Source organism: Bactrocera dorsalis, chromosome 2 (genome assembly GCF_023373825.1).
Source record: "Bactrocera dorsalis isolate Fly_Bdor chromosome 2, ASM2337382v1, whole genome shotgun sequence".
NCBI classification, from domain to species: Eukaryota; Metazoa; Arthropoda; class Insecta; order Diptera; family Tephritidae; genus Bactrocera; species Bactrocera dorsalis.
The window spans coordinates 20,809,821-20,837,764 of NC_064304.1; the positions used below are offsets into that span (position 1 = coordinate 20,809,821).

General features: G+C 35.1%; 1 protein-coding gene across 1 annotated transcript; it reads right to left on the reverse strand.

Annotated features, from left to right (window-relative positions):
• Positions 1-375: 375 nt before the first annotated feature.
• LOC105229918 (organic cation transporter protein) lies at positions 376-27,896 on the reverse strand. Its single transcript, XM_049447955.1, has 9 exons — positions 26,648-27,896; positions 3,334-3,780; positions 3,117-3,271; positions 2,875-3,043; positions 2,436-2,568; positions 1,557-1,713; positions 1,312-1,494; positions 1,050-1,234; positions 376-971 (listed from the first exon to the last, which is right to left on the reverse strand). The coding sequence occupies exons 1-9, from the start codon at positions 26,767-26,769 to the stop codon at positions 759-761; spliced, it is 1,764 nt and encodes a 587-aa protein (XP_049303912.1). The 5' UTR covers positions 26,770-27,896; the 3' UTR covers positions 376-758.
• Positions 27,897-27,944: the final 48 nt, after the last annotated feature.

The window sequence follows — 27,944 nt, forward strand, 5'->3', positions numbered from 1 at the left end:
TTTTGTTTCTCGATGAATTAAGTAAGGCATCATCTGCTATGTTTTCGCATATTGTGAATGGTTGGAAGAAGAGTTCACAAAGTACGTATTGTGAATGGGTTGAAACTTAAACAAAAGCAAGTATTTGATAATTTTTGTGAAGTAATTTCCGGTTGGCGGTTTAAATTCGAATATATGTGTTATTGTTATTTAATTAATTTTTTAAAATGGAAAAATACTTAAAAATTAAAATATGCTCCCATGACGGAATAATTCTTCTTGCGGTTGAAGCCTTCCATTTTTTGACTTCTAATATTTTAACTTTAGCATAGCTCAGCTTGTTGGAGGAAACCCCAAATGCTGAAGCCGTGGTGTTAAAATAAACTAACTTTGCAGTTGTTTTAAATTTTATTACATTGCATTGCAGCTTTATTGTCATTATAAAAAGCAACAGGCTACTACAATTAAACGTGTATTACTATATGATGTGCAAATACATAGTTTTTTACTATATAAATAAATAAATTATTAATTTTTGTATTTAATTACTCAAATAATATTACATATAATATATAACACTAGCCATAATATGTTAGGTTTATCTTAAATGTTAATTTATAAGCTATCTTAAAATACAAACAATGGAACATTTGCAAAACTCTTGCAATTTTTAATTGACATAAGTGTAAATATTATATAATTGTTTACTTATGTATCTATGTACTTATATATAGAAGTATGTGTATGTGCAAAAATATGTATGTATATATTAAAAAAAACTAAATTTTATTAGAACTTTCGATTTCTTTCGCTTTGGCCACATTAGTAGAAGTTGTGTTGTCTTCAGTGCTCGATTCCGATTCAGAGGGTACTTCCTCAACGCGATCCACCAGTTTGTGGGTACTGGTTTCGGGTAGAGTGAGCGTCAGCAGACCGGCTACTAACACACAGCAACCGCAAATTGTCGTTGGAATATACCAGCCGAGTAAGCCCTACAGAATACATATATAAAAAAATATATATGTATAAATAAATATAATTTTAAAAGTAAAATCACTACTTTCACTCACCAACACATCCACCACATATGGCGCTGAGATGGAGCCCACATGCGCCCACGTTGAGCATGTCCCTAAAGCAGAATTTCTTATTTCGGTGGGAAATAGCTCGGCAGTATATAAGGTAACAATGGAATATGTAGCGGTTATACCGAAACGACCCAACATAGCAAAGGATATTATCCATACAGCATTGTCTGTGATTCAACAAAAAATAAAAACGATAATTATTATTGTAATTTTTAATTTTTATTTGGCAAATGTTTGTTCCTACCGCTGGGCACAGCCAACACCATCAGTAAGGCTACACCGGTTAGCATAAACAGTGACATTGTAGTCGTGCGACGACCCGTGAAACGCAGCATTATTACCGGCAACAGATATGAGGGCAGATCCACTATACCGGTAATGCCAACATAAATGAATCGACTCACCGACATATTGGCGGCATTCAGCGCTGCAATGAAATATTCGTAGTACTATACTGCATAGAGATATTGATACGATTTTCTCACTTACCTGTGACATAGTAACTGAGTGAGGTTACACAAAACATAAAATATGCGGTAAATATGAGACGACGCACCTTCCATGTGCCGAAAAGTTCATGGAATTGTTTGAATGGACCTTCTCTTAATTTAACCCAAAGTTTTGTTGCTGCCTCAGGCTGGGCCTCCTAGAAAGCGAAAAAAGTTTTGTTGAAGCATATTTATAGAGATACAAAATTATGTATGTTGACATTTAATAATTAAGACTAAAATATGAATGTCATGTGTACATAGAAGTTCACGAAAGTGAGGAAAGTTCACTCAGCGTTATGCATTTGGGAGTGACCAGAAATTATTCTTTTACGTATGGCTCAAGCAGCTCACGACTTCCGATTTTAAACCAAGTATGCTCTGGGTAGTCATAAAAAATATCCCTTTGAAGGCGAGCTAAAGTGAGAAGGTGAAACAGCCCTCCACAGGGTTGTGCGCTGAGTTTGGGAGCCGCCACGTAAAAAAACCCAATCAATGAAAATAAGAAAACAGCCTCGAATGGAAGACCCCCCTTTTGATAAAATTTTCTATAAGAGTGTACAGCGGCTGACGTACGCCGATGAAATGAATATCATTGACCTCAACAACCTCCAATAAAGAAGAAGGAGAATATGTAAATATGCGAAATTATAAAAATAAGTGACAGAAGTTTACTTAAGAATTAATATGCTAAGTATAACATATTATTAATTTACAATACTGGGTGAATAGACTTCCGTTATATTTTTATAATATATCATAGTATGCTTTCACACGAACATACGTATATGTATGTATGTATGCATATGTACATACACAATGAATGGAACTTAAGAATATCAAAATAACAACAAAAGCGCTTCAAAATATAAGAACTTACGGCTTTCTTATCGGGGATGGCTTCAATGGGCGCTTTCTGAATTTCATAATGGCATTCCTCTTTGAACAAAATTTTGTAGACTTGATTGTAGCGTTTCTTCGTTATAAGCCAACGTGGCGATTCATTCATCAAACTGAATTTAACAACAAAAATTTGTGCGAGATTTTTTATATTTAATTTACAGTAGCGGCAGCAACATAATATAACAACAACAAAAGCGCAGAACAACAGCGATAACGGCAGCCGCGGTGTTTGTGATTCCAAAAAGAAAGCGAGCATTGATGAAATTGAAAGAGAAAAACATAAAACAAAATTAATAAAAAAAATCAAGAATAATAATTGCACAAGTCAAAGATCTTATTAAATTTAATTACACTTAATAAAAATTTAGCAAAAATTATCACAACATTAAACATATTGCAAACATAGACGGACTCACTAGCAATTAAAGATGAGCAAAAGCGCTGGCATTGTGAGCGCCAGCTGCACATAGCGCCATTGTGGCACCAGATATGCGATCACCGCCAGCATGATCAAGCCAATCGGATAGGAGCCCGAAAAGGCGATCGACATCCAGGAGCGATGCCGCAGGCACACGTTCTCCACAACTGCAATGTGTCATAAAATGCCGTTAGAAATAAGTAAAAATCAAGAAAATTGTGTGTGACAAAATATATTTACTCATGGCAAAAGCGGGATAGAAGAGCGCCGAGGAGGCTGCACCCAAACCAAAACGGCCCACTAAGAACAGCTGATACCAGGGTGAAAAGGTGCATAATAAGCTCGCCACAATGTAAAGGATGGCGCCCACAGTGAAGGCAGTTTTCCGACCAAATCTGCGAAATAATTTAAATACCGCCATATAAGCGAATTTCCACAATTGACAATATGTATTTACCTATCCGCGAATATGCCAAACGAGAAGGAGCCGAAAAATTTTCCCAACGATATGGCAACCTGCGCCGTGGTACGTTGTATGGCATTCTCACATACTAAATCCCAGTCGGCCACAAATGTGGTCTCGGCATCGGAGTACGCGTATTCACCTTCCATTTTACATGGTATCTCCGCCGGCTTGCCGTTCGCCGTTTGTTGTGTGGTGTAGTGCAGCGCCTCTTCGTATGTCATAGCTGCCAGTTTCGGGTAGTCGTACTGCCATATGGTGCAACCATCTGTATTGAGATTGTTTTGTGCTATGCTACGCTGTTGCTCCACGGTCCAGTTGGTCGACTGCAGATTGGCGACGGCACACCATTGGTCTTCGGGTAAGTGGCCCAGTAGCGTGTAGGAAGACACGTGGAAGCCATTGAGTATGTTCGGTGTAACGCAGAGGAAAAAGAGGCTCCTGAAAGAGAATTAAACGCTATTGTTAGTCAATCATAATTTAAACAAGTAAGGAAGCGCTAAGTTCGGGTGTCACCTAACATTTTATACTCTCGCATGATAAAGTGATAATCGAGATTTCATTATCCGTCATTTACATATTTTTTTATTTTGCTGTAAAATTAATTAGAATTAAATTCTGAGAGATTTAACGACATTTTCGGTGAAAAATTAGGTTAGGTTAGGTTGGGCACTGAGTTCTTCGTGCCTGGGAGCAGCTTCCTCCTGCCATTTTTTCCGTACAATTTAGCGTTTCTGATGTTCTTTGTTAGTCGGTTAACGCACTTTTAGTGATTTTCAACATAACCTTTGTATGGGAGGTGGGCGTGGTTATTATCCGATTTCTTCCATTTTTGAACTGTATATGAAAATGCCTGAAGGAAACGACTCTATAGAGTTTGGTTGACATAGCTATAGTAGTTTCCGAGATATGTACAAAAAACTTAGTAGGGGGCGGGGCCACGCCCACTTTTCCAAAAAAATTACTTCCAAATATGCTCCTCCCTAATGCGATCCTTTGTGCCAAATTTCACTTTAATATCTTTATTTATGGCTTAGTTATGACATTTTATAGATTTTCGGTTTCCGCCATTTTGTGGGCGTGGCAGTGGGCCGATTTTACCCATCTTCGAACTTAACCTTCTTATGGAGCCAAGAAATACGTGTACCAAGTTTCATCATGATATCTCAATTTTTACTCAAGTTACAGCTTGCACGGACGGACGGACATCCGGATTTCACCTCTACTCGTCACCCTGATCACTTTGGTATATATAACCCTATATCTGACTCTTTTAGTTTTAGGACTTACAAACAACCGTTATGTGAACAAAACTATAATACTCTCTTTAGCAACTTTGTTGCGAGAGTATAAAAACTAAAGGAACTGAGTTTAATAGGTAGAAGTCAATCAAAGGATCGGACATTATATTAGAGATATAAGGGAATATGGTTAAGACTGATTTTATTTATTTGAAATATTTATTTTGCTCTTATGGAAAATATTGACCCGATTTTACGGACGGCATGACGTAGCCGCTGTCTTTTAATTCGTCTACGTCGTCTCAACGTTCCATCGAATGCGGTATTCACCTTGGCCAATGCGCAAAGCTGCATAAATCATCCGCAGAACCTTTGTCTTGAAATCTCTCTTCCGGTGCTGTTATTTCGTTTTCATTAAGGGCGTTTTTTTACGTGGCAGGTCCCAAACCCAGCGCACAACCCTGATGAGGAATGGTTCGCCTTCAAAGGGATGTTCTTTGGCTATCCAGAGGTTATTTGGTCTAAGACCGGAGCTCACGACGCTTGAGCCATATGTAAAAGAATCGTTTCTGGCCACTCCCAAGTGAATGGCGATCAGAGAACTTTCCTCACTTACGTGAACTTCTACATATAACTTCATCCTCCAAGTATATCAGGATTTTAATTCAACTCGTCTCGTCATCGTGATCATTCGAATATATCTAACTCTATATCTATCACTATAAGTTTTTGCTGTTACCAAAAACCCTTAGGCGAACAAAGCCGGCTGCGAGTCTATCACAAATATCTGAATCGTGTAGTAATAAAGCTATTTGGTATTTTTTTGTCAGATCTCGAAAAATAAAGAATTTAAAATACATTTATAAATTAAAGCCCATATCAGCTCATAAATATTTACATGCAATAATTGCAATACTAAATACAGACAAACATAGATTATCCAATTATTTACGTGCTAATTGTGATTTTATTTTTAAGATTTGTCTGTGACTTTAATTAGTTAAACGATCGCTTACTTCCTCATTTACTCGTAGGTTGTTGCATATTTATTTTACAAACATTTTTATGCACATCTAACGATGATTCAATGTGAATCTGTTCAAATGTGATGTGTAAATATAGGGTGTTTATTTTAGAGGCTTAGAATTTCCAAGTCCAGGATGGTCATCAACATCTACTGATGATCAACACGTCAAAAAATAAAGGAATTGGTGCTTCAGAATGGACGATTAACAGTTAGAGATCTTAATGGTAACGTTGAAATATCGGAATGACCAGTGAAAACAGTTGAAAACAGACGATCAATTGACCGAATATCGTGATAAGGTGAGTCAAGGCCGAAAAAATACGTCAAAGCAGGCGAAAAATCAAGTCAATATTGACAGTTTTGACATAGAGGTTCTCTTATAACGGGTGATTTTTTTGAGGTTAGGATTTTCATGCATTAGTATTTGACAGATCACGTGGGATTTCAGACATGGTGTCAAAGAGAAAGATGCTCAGTATGCTTTGACATTTCATCATGAATAGACTTACTAACGAGCAACGCTTGCAAATCATTGAATTTTATTACCAAAATCAGTGTTCGGTTCGAAATGTGTTTCGCGCTTTTTTATCGACAAATTTTGTTCAGCGATGAGGCTCATTTCTGGTTGAATGGCTACGTAAATAAGCAAAATTGCCGCATTTGGGGTGAAGAGCAACCAGAAGCCGTTCAAGAACTGCCCATGCATCCCGAAAAATGCACTGTTTGGTGTGGTTTGTACGCTGGTGGAATCATTGGACCGTATTTTTTCAAAGATGCTGTTGGACGCAACGTTACGGTGAATGGCGATCGCTATCGTTCGATGCTAACAAACTTTTTGTTGCCAAAAATGGAAGAACTGAACTTGGTTGACATGTGGTTTCAACAAGATGGCGCTACATGCCACACAGCTCGCGATTCTATGGCCATTTTGAGGGAAAACTTCGGACAACAATTCATCTCAAGAAATGGACCCGTAAGTTGGCCACCAAGATCATGCGATTTAACGCCTTTAGACTATTTTTTGTGGGGCTACGTCAAGTCTAAAGTCTACAGAAATAAGCCAGCAACTATTCCAGCTTTGGAAGACAACATTTCCGAAGAAATTCGGGCTATTCCGGCCGAAATGCTCGAAAAAGTTGCCCAAAATTGGACTTTCCGAATGGACCACCTAAGACGCAGCCGCGGTCAACATTTAAATGAAATTATCTTCAAAAAGTAAATGTCATGAACCAATCTAACGTTTCAAATAAAGAACCGATGAGATTTTGCAAATTTTATGCGTTTTTTTTTAAAAAAAAGTTATCAAGCTCTTAAAAAATCACCCTTTATAAAGTACACGCTTGGACCCAGTTCCAGAGTAAGAAGTAACTTTTGAGAAGTTGTGATTACGTTCGTAATAACAGCGGAACAGATATTGGAATAGACATAACGGTAAAATCGATAGTATGATGAGAACGTTTGATGAACTCGCTTGAAATTTTTTATGTATTATTTTAACGAAATTAGAGATAAGTTACTTTCCCAAATTAGTTGTCTCGGGCACTAATCAAAGAAATACAAAATTAACAAATCAGCACACATTCTGACGACATTGAGCACGTGATAAGTTCGAATTTTTTTGGATTGATGGCATACGGCCTAAAAATGTTACAGAGTATGCTAAAATGTTTAAATTTGAAAATAGAAGACTCTGTAAATGACGAAAATGGAGAGGATTTACAGTTTACTACAAACCGTAGCGACCCGAGATTGACGAGATTGACATTGAACCTATTTTCGACATAGTAATCTTCGCTTGGTGGAACTTAGTTAATTCGAATAATTTTGGATGAATGATTCTACGAGAAAAGTCATTGACTGGGAAAAACTCATAGCTCAGGTCAGTTTCGACTGAAGAATCCTGACAGCTGAGGGCCGACATAATCAAACTACTAATACTTGTATATTGTATAATTTTGTCGCGCTTGGAACCAACAACAACAATGCCAGCCTCGAAAGCCTACCTAGAATAACTATTGCCAACAGGTGCTGCTTTGGGCTGAGTAGACAATTGAGATGTAAAGTTCTGTCTTGACGAGCAAAGACCAAACTCTACAAGTCACTCATCATCACCGTCCTGCTATATGGTGCAGAGGCATGGACGATGATAACTTTTGTTGAATCGACCTTAGGAATTTTCGAGAGAAGGGTTCTGCGAAGCTGTACGAGATATACAACGACATTGACATAGTTTTGCAAATTAAAAGGACGAAAGGAGAAGGAAGAGACCTGCACTCTGATGGAAAGACCAGGTGGAGAAGGGTCTAGCACCTCTGGGAATTTCCAACTGGCGCCAAACAGTGAAAAGGAAGAAATACTGGCACGCTGTTGTAAACTCGGCTATAACAGCGTAAGCGGTGTCTACGCTAATAAAGAAGTGAAAGAAGATATCTTGTAGAAAGTCCCCACTTCATACTTGAAACAAGCTAAGTCAAAAATTTATAATAAGGGGATTATAGGTATCTCTTTTTGAAACTCCGAAAGGTACACCACACTTCTTCTTCTTCTTTACTGACGTAGATACCGCTTACGCGATTATAGCCGAGTCAACAACAGCGCGCCGGTCGTTTCTTCTCTTCGCTACGTGGCGCCAATTGGATATTCCAAGCGAGGCCAGGTTCTTCTCCACTTGGTCCTTCCACCGGAGTGGAGGTCTTCCTCTTCCTCTGCTTCCCGCGGCGGGTACTGCGTCGAATACTTTCAGAGCCGGAGTGTTTTCATCCATCCGGACAACATGACCTAGCCAGCGTAGCCGCTGTCTTTTTCGCTGAACTATGTCAATGTCGTCGTATATCTCGTACAGCTCATCGTTCCATCGAATGCGATATTCGCCGTGGCCAACGCGCAAAGGAGCATAAATCTTTCGAAAACTCGCAACGTCGACTCATCGGTTGTTGTCATCGTCCAAGCCTCTGCACCATATAGCAGGACGGGAATTAAGAGCGACTTATAGAGTTTGGCTTTTGTTCGTCGAGAGAGGACTTTACTTTTCAATTGCCTACTCAGTCCGAAGTAACAAGTAGTAGGCAAGAGTAATCCTGCGTTGGATTTCCAGGCTGACATTGTTGGTGGTGTTAATGCTGGTTTCTAAATAGACGAAATTATCTACAACTTGAAAGTTATGACTGTCAACAGTGACGTGAGAGCCAAGTCGCGAGTGCGACGACTGTTTGTTTGATGACAGGAGATATTTCGTCTTGCCCTCGTTCACTGCCAGACCCATTTGCGTTGCTTCCTTGCTCAGTCTGGAGAAAGCAGAAGCAGAACACCACACTTACCCCAGACTAAATTCTAGATCAAAAGAAATATTAATGTGGGTTCAACTACAAATATGTATAGTAAGCACATATGTATGTACCTCAAAATGTGTGTCAGTGGCGCACTTCCATCTTACCTACATTTCATTTAAAGTGCTACAGCTGCTGGCTGCCCTACGACCTACTAAATAAAACGTAAATACGTGTAAAAATAAAACCAACCAACCTTGAAGAAATGAAAGCAAATCAGCGCTGATTAAATTAGTATTCATATTCTAGAGCTTGCTAATGTACGCAGATAAACGCAGTCGATTTGAGCACTGGAAAATTAGTTGTAACCAGAGGTTATCCGGATTCGCCTAACTTTGAGATTAATTAAGCTAGTAAATCTGTAGAATTGTCAACAAAGACTGCAGCAACAGCAGCTACAGCGATTGAAGGTGTATTTCGTAGAACAGATTATGTACGAGTACGTACGCACTTCGTCAATTGCGGTCGGATATTTCCCAATCAGTCAATTGCTAAAACTACACAAAAGTAGAATTTTTGATTTATTTACAATAAGCACATACATACATACAAACGTTCTTAAAACGCAGCTTGATATCTAAATGACGCTGTGCTTGATTAAATGCGTAAACAAATTATTCAATATTCGTGGCTGGTCGCGGTCATCTGCGCGATCGGAATGCAAATTGTGGCGTATCATTATATGCTTACATAAAAAATCATAAATCGGATATAAAACTCGTAGCCTCGTCGCGGCACACGTGACTCATGAAATTTGTATTGTTTGGGTATGTATGTATGTATTGAGTTTTTGGCCGTAAATTAGAATTTAGTCATTTATTCGAGCGGCTCTATCTGAAGTGCCGCTAGCTCCAGTGAACTCGAAGACTTAAACGGCTACAAGCAACAGCAACGGCGTCGGAACGCTTTTTAGGCTTATAAAAATTCATAAATGCAAATATATTCACATATGGGTATATAAATATATTTCGTTTTGTGAATAAATAATTATTTCCGAATTTCCGATATGGCAGGTTTTTGCGTAGCGCCTTATTTCAATTAATAATACTATATAGTTGACTAATTACGAAGCAAATGTATATAATTTAGTAATAAAAATAACAAATTGATGCTTGGATTAATGTTTATAGTTTAGTTTAATAATAAACGCTAACAGATTAAAGCTTCTTATATAACAATTAATATATTATTATTATGAATTTACATACGAGTACATAAATTATTTTTAGAACTACAGGTCGTATGAGTGATATTCATATACTGATGATCGTGATGATGATCGTCAAATAAGTCATAAATAATCATCGGATCGTTAGTGTGGATCGCTAATGTCTCACGAATAAAATACAGAGTGGTCTTTATTTTTTTTAATTGTCTTAAATTGTTATTTAATTTTAGGTGACCACCATTTTCTTATCAGAGAAATGAAAGAAAATACGTTCACTTTGGCTACACCGCAGCATAATACTCTTCACACTCAAATTTCCTATATATAAAGAGTATGAGTAGATCCCTATTTTGATTTTGATCGGTCGGTGTGTATTATAAATATATGATATAGCAGTCGGATATGAATAATTTATTCCAAGATTGGACACATTGCAAATTTTATGAACATTGACGGGTGGTTCAAGTAGAGGTACTTTTTTCAATAGCCTTTTTTTGACAGTCGTGTCAAGCTGTCAGTATTTTTTGACATTTTATTATGGAAAGACAAATCGTTTAACTTTATTGCGAAAACTCATGTTTTGTAAAGAATGTTTCGGGCGCTTTGTTCAACTTATGGTCAACATAATCGGCCTACTGTGCGTACTATCCGCAACACGATCACTCATTTTGAGACCCAGCATTTATTATTGGTTAATATTCTACCGAATAGATCACGTCTAGCATGCAGTTAAGAAAACATTTTAGTAATAATAAAAAAAAAAAAAAAATGACGCCGGTGAGAGCGTAACCGTCAATGGCGACCGTTGTCGCGCCATATTAACCGACTATTTGATGCCTGAAACTAAAGCTCGTGATCTCGGCGACATTTCGTTTCAAAAAGACGGCACCAATTTCCACACTTCGCATCAATCAATGCACTTATTGAGAGAACACTTCGGTGAGCAGATAATTTCACGTTTTGAGCCGCTCAATTGGCCACCAAGATCATGTGATATCTCACCGTTAAATTTTTTCCTCTAGGAATATGTAAAATCTAAAAACTATACGGACAATTCCGCTTCGTTTCATGCCTTACATCACGTGTGTCATTCGCCAGCTATCAGTTGAAATCCTCGAAAAATTCATGGAAAAGTGGACTCACCGTATGGACCATCTGAGACCTATCCGCGGTCAGCATTTGAAAGAGATAATCTTCCAAAAATAAATGCCAAAGAATGTCCTTTCGAATGATAATAAATATTCCCCATTAAAATTGAAGATTCTGCCTTTTTTCTTTTAAAAAGTAGGGAACCTCGCAATGGATCACACTTTTCATGAAAAATGCTTCAAATCAATGCAGCATCTTGAAAGAGAGCGTCTGTAACGAAAAGCTGTTGCGATACACTGTCTTGTTCTGGAGAGATTTTTTGTCAAATAAAAAAAAAAAAACAATGTCATCAGAAAAATATTCTTTAAAGCGATCGTGATGCTTTCAATGTTAATTGTGTTCAATATTATCAACGTAATATAAAATTTACTTTCGTGAATGTGCAAATATTTTCGTTAGCTTCTTATTATTTGTCACGACTGCCTTCATTGTATTTGGTTAACTGTGTAGTTAAAAACATGTTAGGATTATTTTTTATTACCAAAAATACAAAAATGAATGTGCTCGCAATGTAAATTATAGGCCCTCACATTCATAACCGGATAAATGCGCCTGCCACTGAATAATGACACATTTCTTTCAAGTACATACATACATACAAGTATGTGTGTGAGTTTGAAATTGTTATTGTTCGTCAATATTATTGCTTTGTCTTTGACATTGATCACCAAAACTGTTTTTCTGAAATGTAATATTTTCACTTCGTGCTTTGTGGTTGCTCGCGAATTTTTTTGCGGTTTGAAGGTTATGACGGTTGTTGTGTGGCAAGCTACTACCTGAATTGCATTAATTAGGCTTTTTTGTCAACAAATTAATATTGTTGTTAAGTTAAAAAGCGTTTGTTCAGTGTAATTTTAAAGCAGAAATTGTTTTGACGCTTCATCGGTTTTGAGTATTTGGCAGATATATATACTTAAGTTCTTGTTTTTGTAGCGATAAAAAATATTCATGAGGTAATTTCGAGCAATGGTCTGTCAATCCGGAATAAATTCATGATGCACCAAATCACGAATATCGAAAAACAATCATAACCTTGATTTTTAAACTGTTTTTTCGTGTTTTTTTTTTTTTGGTTTTCGGCTCGTTTCTTCACCCCCTGACTTTTTTGCATGCCAAACTCATAAAACCTTATCTCGTAGTGAGTTATAATGCTCTCCATGAATGTGGGATCGGAATTCGTATAATCGAACATGTCCAAAGAGACCTGTTTACGGTACTCTTTTCGAAGAAATTCAACTTTATCGGGACGAGTCGAGGAAGAACGCGTTTTATACCCAAAATATCCACTAAAATCATTCGAACGGACTCGCGATAGATGTCGAGCTGACGATTTTCAAGCACCATATCCTTCACATTTCTAATATTGTCATTAGTTGAAGAGGTCAGCTGAAGAGAAAGAAGGAACAAGAAGCAAGTTCTCAACGATCTCTCGACCGTCTTTGAAAGCGTAGAGTTGTGGTTTTGATCAACGCACTACTAAGGTGTACAGACCGCAGCTGCTATATTTGGTATAAGAAACACACCCTGTGAAGGGTATTGATCTTCGTTGCAGCCGCAGATATTTTTTTTTCATATTTTAATATTTATAATTTGAAATGAAGGACATACAGTGGCGGACAAAAGTCTACATACACCCCCTGTTTTCTTCGATGTGAGAGTACAAAAAGTTTTAAGAAAAATGTATTTATACAGTTTTATTCTAATATTTATTATAATAGCAATTAACTAAAAAAATCCATTATTTAACATAAAACAACAAATTTATGGAAGAAAAACTCAAAAATTGCTTTGACAAAAGTCTACATACAGTTCAAATCTCATACTTTGTACATTGTTATATTAACAGTAAGGTAACGTTAGCCTTTTTCTTTTATTTCAATATGTTTATTGTTTGATATTTATTGAATTTAGTTGTGGTTTAAACACTTCAATAGCTATAATGGCTCCGTGAAATGAAATATCAATTGATGTAAGAAATTTAGTGATAAAAGAAAGAAAAGAAAAAAAATCATTTGGTGAAATTTCTAAAATTTTAAACTTGAGTCGAGCAACAGTATAGACAATTCTAAAAAACTTTAAAAATAATGGTTCCAACGAAAATAAACCGCGCAGTGGACCCCCAAAAAAACAATCTCGTAGATACGTCAGCCTGATTCTCAACGAAGTAGATCAAAATCCAAAATTAAATGCTGCAAATATAGCCGAACGCATAGCGAGTACGTCACAAATGAGTATCCAACCAAGAGCAATAAAAAAAAACTCTAAACGATAACGGATTCCACAGTAGAACACCACGGAAGAAACCTTTTATTTCTGAAAAAATCGGAAAATTCGTTTAAAGTTCGCCAAAAAACACAAAGAAAAGGAAATGGATTTTTGGAAAAAAGTTTCATTTACAGATGATTCTAAATTTACTCTTTTTGGTAGTGATGAAAGTGCTAAAATTTGATGGAAAACTAACGCCACGCTTGAACCGAAGAACGTAGTATCAATTGTGAAGCTCGGTGGCGGCAGCGTAATGGTTTGGGCAGTTGTTGCGGCCTCTGAAGTTAGAAATTCGGACTTTATTGAAGGTGAAATGGACGGTTATAAGTATAAGTCTCTGTTGGAACATAATTTGAAGCCTTTGGTGGATAATTTAGGGCTCGGTTCCGGTTGGATATTTCAACAAGATAACGATCCGATGCATGCGGCGAAAATTGTCAAGGATTGGTTGCTTTATTATACTCCAAGTCAATTAAATACACCACCTCAAAGTCCAAATATGAATATTATTGAACATGTCTGGGAGGATTTTGGAGCGTAGAATTAGAAAGAACCAAATTTCTAGCTCTGCTCTACTCTAAGAGCGCATATTGGGACCTTGGAACAGTATTACATCTGCAGCGTTGACAAATTTTGCAGAATCAATGCCACGGCGTCTTCAAGCAGTTACAGATGCCAATGGGGACCCAACTAAATACTAAAACGTCTTAATAACTAGCATTTTGTAAAGTTTTTCGCACTGAACTAAGATATTTTTGTACTGTATGTAGACTTTTGTCAACACAATATTTGAGTTTTTATTCCATAAATTTGTAGTTTTATATTAATTAACGGATTTTTTAAGTTTGTTGTTATTAGAAAGAAGATTAGAATAAAACTGTATCAACACATTTTTCTAAAAAGTTTTTGTACTCTCACATCGAAGAAAACAGGGGGTGTATGTAGACTTTTGTCCGCCACTGTAGCTTACAAAAAAGGTTAAATATACTAGCGATTACTTATTTACTTTCACTTAAGCACCGTTATTTATCACTTCTCCCTCTTCAGTTTCTTCTATACTATATACATATATTTACACCGACTTCACTTAAGTATTGATAAACATTGATAAAAACTTGTTTTCACTTTTATCTCAAAGAGTGACTTGATGAATAAATTATCAGTCAATGCCCTTTTATTAAAATCCAATTAAACTACACAGCTTGTATAAATAGTTATAAATATAAAAGGTGTATGTACAGGGTGCACAACATTTTATTTAAGTTTTTTAACTGAATAGTTTGATTCGAAGTTCGTCAAGGCCCAAGGTATCAACAGGACATCTCAAGACCTCTTTGACACAGACATCCGTTTCATTTTGTTTGAAAATAAATGGACCAATGATAATGTGGTTAAAGTCACCCCAAACAGTAAATGATTGATTATACAATGGCCTTTCATCAATCTTGAATCGATTTTCTCTTCCCTCAAATATAGCAATTTAGCTCAACCGGTTAGTTAATGTCACAGTGATTCAATTTTTAATGGTATATAGTTAAAAGGCGCACCCTGCATATACGTAAGTAGTACTGTCGGTCATACAGACATTTAACAATGCATGACAATGCAAAACTGCAATTATCGAGTACAAGTTGTGCAACATATTTAATAGGTGTGTTTCACACACAATTATTTATAAGTATGCATATGTATGTCGTCGCACGAGATGTAGGTTATCATTAGAACTTTTAATTTGTTACAGATGTAATAATGTTCTCGGTATACCGTTATTGATTTTTAATTTGAAACTTCAAACCACTGTTTTCTCAGTAGTTTTCAACCGGTACTGCAACGTGAGGTCAAGAATTGCCATGATGGAAAATTATTGTCTAGTCCGGTTCCTTTTTCGGCAATCGCTCACTTCAATTTGATAAGTTGTTGTCGGTAGCGTTCTACATTAATAGTTTCACCCACGTTTAGAAGCTCATAATATAATATGACCTTCTGATCCCTTCAAATACAAAATTAACTTGGCTTTATGAATATTCGTCTTTGCTGTTGATTTGGCTAGTTTTGACATACAAAAATTGCATTTAGGGTAGTCGTAATGGATTTATTTTTCATCATCACTCACAATCCGATGCAATAACGATTGTTTTAAAGCAGTATTTCTGACATACAAAACAGTCTTTCAACGACTCTTGGCTTCATTGCGTATGGCAATCCAATTTGGTTGATTTTATATGTATTCGGCTGTTTTTAAACGTTTGGAAATGACTGCCTGAGTGACTCTCAAAGATAATGCGAGTTTTTCATATATTTGGCAGTAGTCTTCAACGATTAATGCTTCCAGGTTCTCAAGTAATCTTTTTTGGACGTCCAAAACGTGTTTCGTCTTTAAAGAATTTTCAATTGATACATTCTACCAACATTCAATTGATACATGGTCCAATGCCGTACCAGGAATACGTTCCCCAGACTACCACCGCTGTGCTGTGGTTTTTGTGGTGTATCTGTAGTTATACATATGTCTTACACCCGGTGCAAAGGATAAATAGTTTGTCATGGCATCCAATACGATTCACCTTTGTTTCATCTTTCTTAAGTACCAAAATTTGATGATCTATTCTAAATGTTCTTTAGCAAAGTTCAACCGTGCTTTTGTGTTTCTTTTGGACAACAATTTCTTCTTCGAGTTATTCGTCCAAACAACTGAGTTTATTTGATACTGGTTTTTATTCATTTATTTAAGGCATAATCCCTCGAGAAGATTTGCTTTTTCGGTTGGTGGTTCTAGCAGCATATTCCGTTGTTTTACACGCAGGAGCTTTGCGGATTTCTTCTACTTCGACTCACCTTTGCCACGTTATTTTGGCGATTGATCGATAGGTCCAAGTGATCTTTCAAAATGGTTTTCACTGATCCTTCCGACATTCCAACGATGGCAATAAGATCTCTGATCTCTGACAGCTGATTCTCAAGCACCTATCCAGTTTTTATTGACGTGTTAATCATCAGTAGATGTTGATGATCGTCCTGGACGTGGTTCGTCGTCAACGCGTTCTCGATCCTCTTCGAATAATTTACACCACTCAAAAACACTTGCTCGCAACAAACAATTGAAAACAAAATGTGAATGACCCTCGATAGAAAAAAAATTCTTACATAAATATATGTACATATGTACATTTGTATGTAAAGTTATTGGACATTCAAAAAAATCATCATGTAAATCTATATCCCTCTAGGTTTAAGAAATGCCCTTCTTATCAAATTGACAGTTGTATTTTAACCATTATTAGCCCACTTGATGCCCAATCGACCACACATACTTATATAATAACTTCTTATTTACATATGTAAACCATAATTATATGCAAATCAGCTCAGTTTAGTACAAACGTAACTAGATCCGCATTATCAATATTTATGTGCAAAGAAACGTGAACAAATAAGAAATAATTGATAGAAACTCATATTTAGAAACAAATTTATCAGCGCGCAGTGGTTGCATAGCGCCAGGGGCAAAAGGTGGCCATATATATACATACATACATATGTACATAGTTAGATTATGTGACCATATGCTTGCGCACATACATTGGGAAGGTCTCCCAAAATATTTTTAATTATTTTTTTTTAATGTCGCTTCCTTTCAGCAATTTAAAAATAAATAATTTTTTTCTATTACCCAAAAATGTTTCCGGCTGTAATCTGCTCACTATATTTTGCACTATAATCACCACGAGTGCTTTAAATATTATTAACTCAAGACCAAATTACATTGAGGAAATCTGACGAATTATGTTTCTTCACCCATATTTCAGAACATCCCTAATACTATACATAACCCGAAAATACACTATAATACGTAGTAGTGAGTGCTGACAGCACGAGATCCATATGCGCATATAGACCATAGTCACTACAGTGATTTTGTAGAACGTGATCGTAACGTGCTAGATTTGTTAATGGAATGTATATGTTAACAAAATGTATACATACATAAGTATGTATGTGTACATTTATATTTATAAATATACATATATGTTTTATTTTGTGCAGATCGTTAGTGATTATATTAGTTTTTGCTTTGAAACAACGCATTTATGTTAAAGACAGCTGCGAGACATTTAGTGTTTTGGTTTTCAACAGATATTTTCTTCATAAAATTACTTGTCGAATATTTACTCTAAATAATTAAAACAATGCGGCAACAAAATATATAAATTTAAGTGGGAAGAAATGTAAATACATATTTTAAACCAAAAACCAACTAGATAATTATTATTCATACATTTGATTATAATTTATATAACAGTTATCAAAGTAATAATCATTCCAGACAGATTCTTCAAACTCTTTCTAATTGACTACTAATTAATAAACGATTGACTAAATTAATTATTAATTACAACCAACTATAACAACATAACTAATACATTTTTCTCAATTATCTTATAATTTATTACTAATTTACTAAATTAATTCCTTTCCTTACAAATAATCAACTAATAACTGACTAAACAAATTCAATTCGATTAGTAGCTGACTAAATTATTTCCTATTTGACGAATAACTAAACAATTTTTCATATCTGACGAATAATTAGCTAATAATTGAGCAACTTAATTCGTAATTGATCTATTATTGTCTACAAAATAATTAACTTAATAACTAATTGACTATTAATCACTTACAAATAGACTCAATTAATACCAAATTCATTGATAATCACAATTTTTCTTAATTGACAAGTAAATACCTAATTATCTACTAACATAAAGCCTAATTGAACACTAATTTATTATTATTTAACTGATAACTGACTTCATTTATTCCTAATTGACTAACAATCACTGACTTAATTAATAATACTCTAATTGAACACTAATTTATTATTAATCAACTGATAACTGACTTCATTTATTCCTAATCAATTCATAATCATTTACAAATTGACTAAATTAATTCTAACTTCATTAACTGACTTCATTTATTCCTAATTGACTAATAATCACTTACTTAATTAATACCAAATTCATTAAAAATAACTATTTTTCTCAATTGACAAGTAATTACTTAATGATTCACTAACATAACTTCTAATTGAATGCTAATTTATTATTCATTAACTAATAACTGACTTCATTTAGTTCTAATTTACTAACATTTACCTAATACTATTTCTAATTAATTAATAATTAACAAAAAAATTCTGAAATAATATTTTAAACTCGGCCATCGCGACACAATTTCCGGTGAGCCCTCGGATAATAACTCCTTACAGTGTCATCAACTTAGAACTTGAGGAAAACCCTGAAAATTTTATGGCGGAAATTTTTACAAAAAAAATGAAAATTTCAGTGAAAATTTCGCGACATTTATTTTCTTTCAAATAGTTGTAATCGAAAAAAATCTTTCATCCAAAGCTTTAAGAATTGTATCTCAAAGACCTGTGTAAAATTTCATGATGATCGGTTGAGTAGTTCTCGAGAAATCTTGCCAACCGACTTCAAAAGCACAGTTTCGAGAAAAACGGGTTTAAAGACTAGCTAACCTCGAGCGCACAAATTTTCAAGGCTATTGCTCGGCATAATAGGACAATATTCTAGAGGTGTTGTAGAATTTAGTAAGACAGTAAAAACAATCGATTTTTTGAAACCGCTAAACCCATGGCGAAGTTTCTCAGGGATCATAATAGTTCGTCAGTTTTTGAGATTTCCGAATGCACCTACATATTAAAGGTGAAGATCTATTGATGATTTGTCGGAATCGGTCAGGTCGGTTAACTATATCACATATCTCCCACACAGCCAATTATTCAGGTTTTTTAAACTTCGCTTCAAAAATTGCTAGCTCGAAACGGCTCGGTTTTAGAACCATAGTCTCTTGGGCAAAGTAGTTCAGTATCACTCGTAGAATATTTGGCTCATATCCTTGCGAATCTTACGTTCTCCCTGCTGATAATTTAATACTCTGAAATCAGCAATACTCATCTATATGAAAGTACTTCTCTTATAACCTAAAAACTCGAAATTGTAATTAATTGAAATTTTATTTTGACACTTTACTTAATCGATTCTTTATTATATGAAATTTAATTTGTATAAGCTACTTTCAATTTTTCTGCTCACATTATTACGTAAGCTAAAAATAAAAAACAATTTGTATTGTTAAGCTAACCTTTCCCCATTTTTCACTTTCTTCCGCATTGATTTCATTATTGTTTATGAGAATATGTAATTTATGTGATTTTAATACGAAATCGTTCAATCGGAAAATAATCAAGTACGAAGCAAATGTAAGACAGGGTGTTTCAAGTAAGAACATGTTACACTTGTGGAACGGTTGCAGAACCGCTTATTTAATGTGTCAGTCTAGCATGGGCGCTTTAAATAAAAAAAAATTATTTCGTGTTAAAAGAGAAGCTAAAGAAGTATTTTGATTGTTCTAGAAAATTAATTATTAAAATCCGAATTAAACCAATCAGCTGATAAATTGCATGACTTCCTAAAAAAATCGTGTAGAGAAGCAACTTCTAATTCTAGTCACACGTGTAGCAAGTTCTCGTAAATTATATGCAAATGGCTTCCAAAACCCGATTGTTTAGATATTATACTTTGCATTTTACAACTGCTTTGAATGCGCTCCGATTTCAAAACGCTTTATTTTCACTTATAAATATGTATGTACACTTGCTGTGTATTATATCACAGTCAGTTGATTCACGATTTGATCTAATTATTTGTTTTTCATTTATGGGAAAAAGGCGGTGAATGAGTATAAACGTTTTTAGCGAATTAGCAAATAATACAATAGATGCAGTTTTTACTCGAAAATAGTGATAGATATTGTGTAGTGCATATGTAAGGTATGCTAAATTTATTTCGGTAATTACATTTAGAGACTGTTGTAAAATTGAAATTTCCGCTTTTAGCATGCAACAGTTTACAGCTGGCAAGTAAATAACAGTTATTAGCATTCAATGAAATTATTATTTCCGAACCTTGATCCCTATGACGATACTAGTCCTACTTTGTATATATTTATAATTTTTCGTAAAAATTTAGCATTTCTTGGAAGAAATTTTCAAAGCAATTGATTTGTCAATAAGAGTATTAACTCAATCGGTCGTGTTAATTTATAAAAAAAAAATATGAAAACTTCATATTTATATATACATTTTATACATTACAAACACTGATTCAATTTAATCAATAATATGTCCAGTCACCAGCGGCGTCGATAATTGCCTGGCATCTCCGAGGCATACTTTCTACTAATTTGACGGCGTATTCTAGTGGCAAGGATCTCCAGATTCGACGAATTTCGTAAGACAACTGCTTCAAAGTGTATGTGCGTCTTTCACGAAGCTTCTGTTTAATATATGCCCACACATTTTCAATAGGGTTTGCATCGGGCGACTGCGACGGCCAATCCAATCTAACGATGCCAGCTTGAGTTTTCCATTGAGTACAGAGCTTGCTGCGGTGTTTAGGATCATTGTCCTTCTGCAGAATCTCTTCTTCATTTTTTCTGATGAACCAACGTTTGGCAGATAGCAGTAAAGCCTTTTTGTAGATTTTTATCATTTTCTCGGCATTTAGGTTGTCAGTACGAGTAAAGAGGTATAAAGTGCCGAGTCCCTTCTTTGAGAAGCAGCCCCAAATATGCCCATTTATTCCATGTTTTACGGTTCGCTGAACAAGCCTATTGTTGGAAGTTGACCAGGCTCCCGTGAGGACAGAACGTGCCCATATAGAACATTAATCAGTAAAAATGACATTTTCAAAATCTCTATCAATATTCTCAAGCGCCAAAGCGAGCCGCTTTTGTCACAAGTTTTTCAGTCAACAGAGGCTTCTTCATTGTGTTGCGCCATTTCAGATCATGAGTATGAAGAAGGGTTCGGATAGTTTCGTAGGATAAATCTAAACCTTTTGCCATTAATTTTGCTTGTCATTGCCGCAGTGTTAAAGCAGGATTCCGCTATGGATTCACTATTCTTTTTTCATCTTTTTTGTTCACTTTTCCTATCGAACCACGTTCTGGTAAATCATCGACATTTTTAGTAACTTTTTATCGCTGTATCCACTTCTCTACAAATGCCTTCGACTTTCTCATATATTTAGCAGCCGCTGATTGCGATAAAATCGGGTGAAAACTTGCCCAAGGCCCCATATAACTTACAAGCCTTATTTCCCCTGGCTTTGATACTGACAAGTTGCAAGACATGGTTACATATTTAGCCCTTATTTACTTGTAAACATGTTATTACTATGAATAATTTGGTAATAATCTATTGTTTTTATAAAAAATATTGTGAAATACAAATGCTAGTTTAAAAAGTGGATTTTTTTATATTATGTATATATTTGACTTATAGCTTTTATATAAATTTTAAAGTAAACAAATATTTTGAAATACATACAAATAATTGGGGATTTTCTATTATAATTAAGCAATCACGTTTTCATCGATAATTTGACGCCCACTAAATGAAAATAAAGTAAGGGTTTGTTCGAAAAGTATTTCAAAACAGTTGACAAGTAAATAACAGTTATTGTTCAATCCAATTTAATTTAATAATTATCCTATTTATTTAATTTTTTTGAACATCTAAAATTACATGGTTGTAAAGTGGAGAAAATTGGTTGTTGTGATAATTAATCACAAAAAAATTTAAAATAACAATAATTAATTTCATATGACCCTGAAATATATGTATGTATATTGTTATTAATTGATTAGTTAATGCTTTTTATGTATACTGTTATAATATATATTTAGGCCAATAGTTAATTATATAAGTCAAACAAATAAATCGACTTTTTACTTTAATTATACAAGTTTTTGTTTTCACATGGAAAAATTTTCTAACACCACATGTTGATAATAGTACTATGTTGGAAGATCTGGCGTGTAACATTTGGGTTGTATTGCAGTTATTATGGTCGTGACGCTCGTGAATTAGAGTACAGTTTACTGTATGGAAACCTACAAATTACTTTCAATTCTCAAAACCTCACAGACTCTTATCAAAAATAGCACATATAGGTTTAAAAGAGTTGTATGGAATACTAACTGACCTATCAGAGTCAAGTTCTTGTAAAGGAGCTTTTGAATTTGTAAAGCGTATTATAGCTTCAGTGCAATCGACGTTAACGTTTTTCAATACTTTTGACTACAGTTTGGTTAATTATCGAAATGAAAAATACGTGGTTTAGTTAAAACCTTAACTTAGAACTTGGACGAAGGAGAAAAAACTGAAAATTAGATTTTTGTAGACAATTTTTACAAAAAAAAAAAATTCAGTGAAAATTTCAAGACATTTTTTTTCGGAATCGTTGCAATTGAAAACAAGTAAGGAAGGGCTAAGTTCGGGTATCATTGAACATTTTATACTCTCGCATGATAAAGTGATAATCGAGATTTCAATATCCGTCATTTACATATTTTTTTATTTTGCTGTAAAATTAATTAGATTAGTAGTTCCTGAGATATGGTTGTTGGTCCATAACTGGGCGACGCCACGCCCATTTTCAATTTTTAGAAAAAGCCTGGGTGCAGCTTCCTTCTGCCATTTCTTCCGTAAAATTTAGTGTTTCTGACGTTTTTTGTTAGTCGGTTAACGCACTTTTAGTGATTTTCAGCATAACCTTTGTATGGGAGGTGGGCGTGGTTATTATCCGATTTCTTCCATTTTTGAACTGTATATGGAAATGCCTGAAGGAAACGACTCTATAGAGTTTGGTTGACATAGCTATAGTAGTTTCCGAGATATGCACAAAAACCTTAGTAGGGGCGGGGCCACGCCCACTTTTCCAAAAAAATTACGTCCAAATATGACCCTTGCTAATGCGATCTTTTGTGCCAAATTTCATTTTAATACCTTTATTTATGGCTTAGTTATGACACTATATAGGTTTTCGGTTTTCGCCATTTTGCCCATCTTCGAACTTAACCTTCTTATGGAAATACGTGTACCAAGTTTCATCATGATATCTCAATTTTTACTCAAGTTACAGCTTGCACGGACGGACGGACGGACAGACAGACATCCGGATTTCAACTCTACTCGTCACCCTGATCACTTTGGTATATATAACGCTATATCTGACTCTTTTAGTTTTAGGACTTAAAAACAACCCTTATGTGAACAAAACTATAATACTCTCCTTAGCAACTTTGTTGCGAGAGTATAAAAAACCTTCGTCCAAGTCTTTAAGAATTTTATCTCGAAGGTCTGTGTAAAATTTCATGAAGATCGCTTGAGTAGTTCTCGAGACATCTTGCCAACCGACTTTAAAAACACAGTTTCAAGAAAAACGCGTTTAAAGACGGCGCACGTAGCCCAGCTAGCCTCGAGCGCACAAGTTCTCAAGGCTCTATCTACGAAACTATTACTCGGATCAACTTAAAAATTTAGAATAATATTCTAGAATTATTTTAGAATTTAATATGATAATAAGATCGTTTCGATTTTTTGCAAACTGAAAACCCCTGTAACCCCTTAATTGAACTATGAGTCTTTCAATGCTTGTATTTTTGGTTATACATACATTTTTCTTTTGCCAAAAGATAGGTTTTTTAACAAAACTATGATCCCAAAATACTACCGAAGAGTCAGTCAAGTGCGACGAAAATGCAAACGTAAATATGTTTTATTATAAATAATATTTTTCTCATCACTAAACGTTTACAAATGCTATTTGCTCGTATGTGCTTTCATTGATAATTGCACTCTTGAACGTGTGTTTGCACGTATTCAACTCACAACCTTTGCATTCTAAAATCTTTCGAAAGCTCATTTGTGTAAAAATATGCAAATTTGTACACACAATTAATATATAAGTACATATGTATATTTTATGTATTACATGTGTAATACATAAATGTCAAACCAAACGTGCAAGTAGCCAAAATTGCAAACAAACTTCTAAAATGACATAACATGGCAGATGAAATTTTCTCCATAAGCATCTCTAAACTTACTAAAAATGAAAAACTAATTTCCCAGAAGACGAAAAATTATTATTTTATGTTGAAAATCACATATTTCTTATCTAAAACCTTTTTATTAATATTTCAAAAATTGTATTGTAAAGAGTTACAATCTTTTAAAATTCTTAGTTATGCCATTTTAGAAGTTTGTGCAGTTTTATGCGTTTGCCAAAATTTTTTTTTGCCAGAATTTTAGTCAAAAACTTGATGACTGTTTATTTTGCCTCTTAAATTTTCTTTCAAAATGTCAATTTCGTGTGTAAGATAAATTTTATAGCACCTTAGAATGGGCGCTACTATATTTTGTGCTAAAGCGTTTATTAAAGACACTTGTATTTGGAATACAAAAATAGTTGCATGCGCATTTATTGGCGCCAAATTGTAGTCGTAGAAAGGCCTCTTCTCGTTAAGATGTGCCTAGTATCATGCATCGGATATTATTGAGAATTTGTCAAATAAATCATTAATTATTTTTGTTCGATATCATAAAGTGTTCTTATATGCGAAAATTAGGTGTTAAAACTTGCGAAACATTTTATTCAATAGGTCAGCATTAAGCAGAGAGAATGTAATTATCTTGAACACTCTTTTATTGGATTAAAGTTCTAATGGAGGAAAGGTAACAGCTTCCATAAGTCTAGGATCAGCTTTATAAGAAGCCTAAACTATTGTACCGTGAACAGTATAAAACAATTAATATAAAACAAAAAATGTGATTTACGTGAGTACCTGTCGGCGACGGCCTAACCTCGCGGTGCTTTTTTATAGCATATAGATCAACACAATGCCTTGATCAGCGCCCCAAATAATACATGTTTTTTGCAAGTGTTTTTTGGTTCCACTTGGTCGGGTGAAAGTAACACCTTTTCCAACTTGGTCGAGTTCGAGGCCGGCCGCAGTACGACTCCTCACTGAATTGACTTTTTCAACTGTACTTGCCTTTAAGTTTAAACCACAGTCACCAGGAAACTCCCCAAAGGGCCAAACCCAACGAGCAGATTGGAGCGAACTCCAAAGGCTAACTGTTCCTTTTGTTACCAGACTTAAGTCTCCGGTCAGACCTTGTAACTTTTGTTACTACCAGTTGAGCACCCATCAAACTCAATGACTGGTGAAATTTGTCGTAAATTTCTTTTCATTAGAAGGAATCTCATTCAAAGCCTATAATATCATTTTAAGCTGAGTTTCATAGCACTATTTTGGACAAAGACTATTCTGAAATATCGAGGCAAGCCAAGAAATACCGACATAATGCATATTGGATTTTAGTCGTCTCCTACGACAGCCATAAGGTATGGCCGCGAACAAATTCTACCCCCTGCCCTCTGCGGTTCCGAACTTTATAACACACAAAAGGAAATGTCGAAAAATCTATAACATATATATTTTATCAGACGTGTTATTGTTGTTTTAGTGGCAGAAAGCATTCCTAAAAAAATTTGGAGGAATAACGCCGAATTATAAGGGCTTGGTCGGATCAAACGCCGGGTTCGTTCCGAACTGTCGCAGGAACAGAATGTAGGCATCTCTGCTATATGCTTGGACGATTTTTTCCAACAAACTGAGTCTATTTGGAACAATTAATACGGTTTCTAACCTCCAAGCAAAATATATAATAATTTCAGAAATATTTTTTAATGCTTATTTTCTATGACTTTGAAGATGATTTATACCAAACTTAGTGTACCGATCAACGGTTTCTGATCTCTTATAAGGAAGGTCGTCATTAACTTAGAGAACAAAGAACGACCATTTTTGAATGAGTTCAATTCAAATCAAGAATTTCAAATCAATCCCAACTAAAAATCATTACTATGCTATTAATAAAAAATCAATTTTCAAAAAAAAATGATTTCGTAAATTTTTGCATGACAGTTTATACACATTTACCATAATTTATTTTCATTGAGCCCTTGAAATCATCAGTTGATGCACTTTCATTTCAATTTATTTTCACGTCACTTGTTTGCAAGAAATATACATATTTTGAAATGCCGAAATTATTGATTGACAGACACAGACGAAGGGCAGCGAAGGGGATCGATACATTTTCACGCTCTGCGCACCTATGTTTTTGTTTTTGTTTGCATTTACAAATGGGTAAAACACATTTCGCTACTTATTAGAAAATGGAGCACATAATTACCAAACAAAAGCACCGCCAGTGCCGACACGTTCCAACTGTTCGGTGAGTAAATCTTTCAACTTCTCTTCGCTGATTGACTCCGTTGCCTTCTCATTGCATTCGGATTTCAGTTTTGCCGTCATTGTTTGGATATTGGTTCTTGTAATGTTTATGAACGAATAACGGTTTTTTGATTTGACAATGTTAAGAATTTTTGTTTTGAAATTTACGCAAAAATATTTTTTTGTACAAAAACTTTTGAAATTTTTTGTTTATTATTAAATGATATTTTTATGAATTTTTTATGTTTATTCTAATTTTTTTTTTGTTTTCACACTTTTAATGTTTATTGATTTGATGTTTGTCTTTTGTTGTTGTTGTTTACCAATTAGAAAATACACTTCATTGCACTTTCACTTTTCACGCATCACGCGAACCGCGCTCCGAATTTTCCTTCTTTATGTTTTGTGTTCGCCGCTTTGTTGTTGCTGTAATTTTTCATTGGCGCCAAATGCGGTCAACTGGTTGTTGTCGTCGCGTAAATTCACCCGTACAATAGCAACAAAAAGTGGCGCGTATAAAAAGATTTTATATAGCACGATCAACAACACCAACAACAACAATAGAAATGTGAATGTGATCTCAAAGCGCCAACACAGTGCGACGCTGCGGTATTTTAACAGCCCCACGCACAACGCCAACAACGAATGCAACAACAATGCTGCAAAAATGCGTGGCTGGGAAGTCTTCGCCGATAATAGCAGCCGGCAGCGTCGCTAACGGTTCTGTGTGTGCCAATGTACGCTAAATCTGCGAAAAGAAATCTGAACGCAGCGAGGTCTGCTTTTCCCAAATTTTCACTGCAGACGTCAATTAGAAGGCGCTGCGCTGCAATGGCCAACTGGCAGCTGGCGTGTTCTTGTCAGCTCGCAAACCACCTTTACGTTGTGCTGCGGTGTCTGTCCTCCCAGTCGTCTCGACGTTTGCGCTTAAAAAAACACGCGATTTTCAATGTAGAACAACAATAACAAAACAACCAATAAGGCTGACTGAAAGAAAGGTGAAAAGTGCGCTTAGTGTCGTACGGAAACCTCTGATCGCGGCGTACAATTTAGCGCCTCAGATGGTTTTGTTTTATTATTATTTATTTCCTTTTTAATTTATGTTTTGTGTCTAATTTTATTCATTTATTTCGTATTTAAATTGTTTATTTACGTTTAGTCTGTTCGCGTCGAGTGCGTTACACCGACTAAATCGAGCGCTTGCTGATCGCAAATTGTTATAGTCGAGCGCCCGAACATTTCTGTGCAGCTGTTCG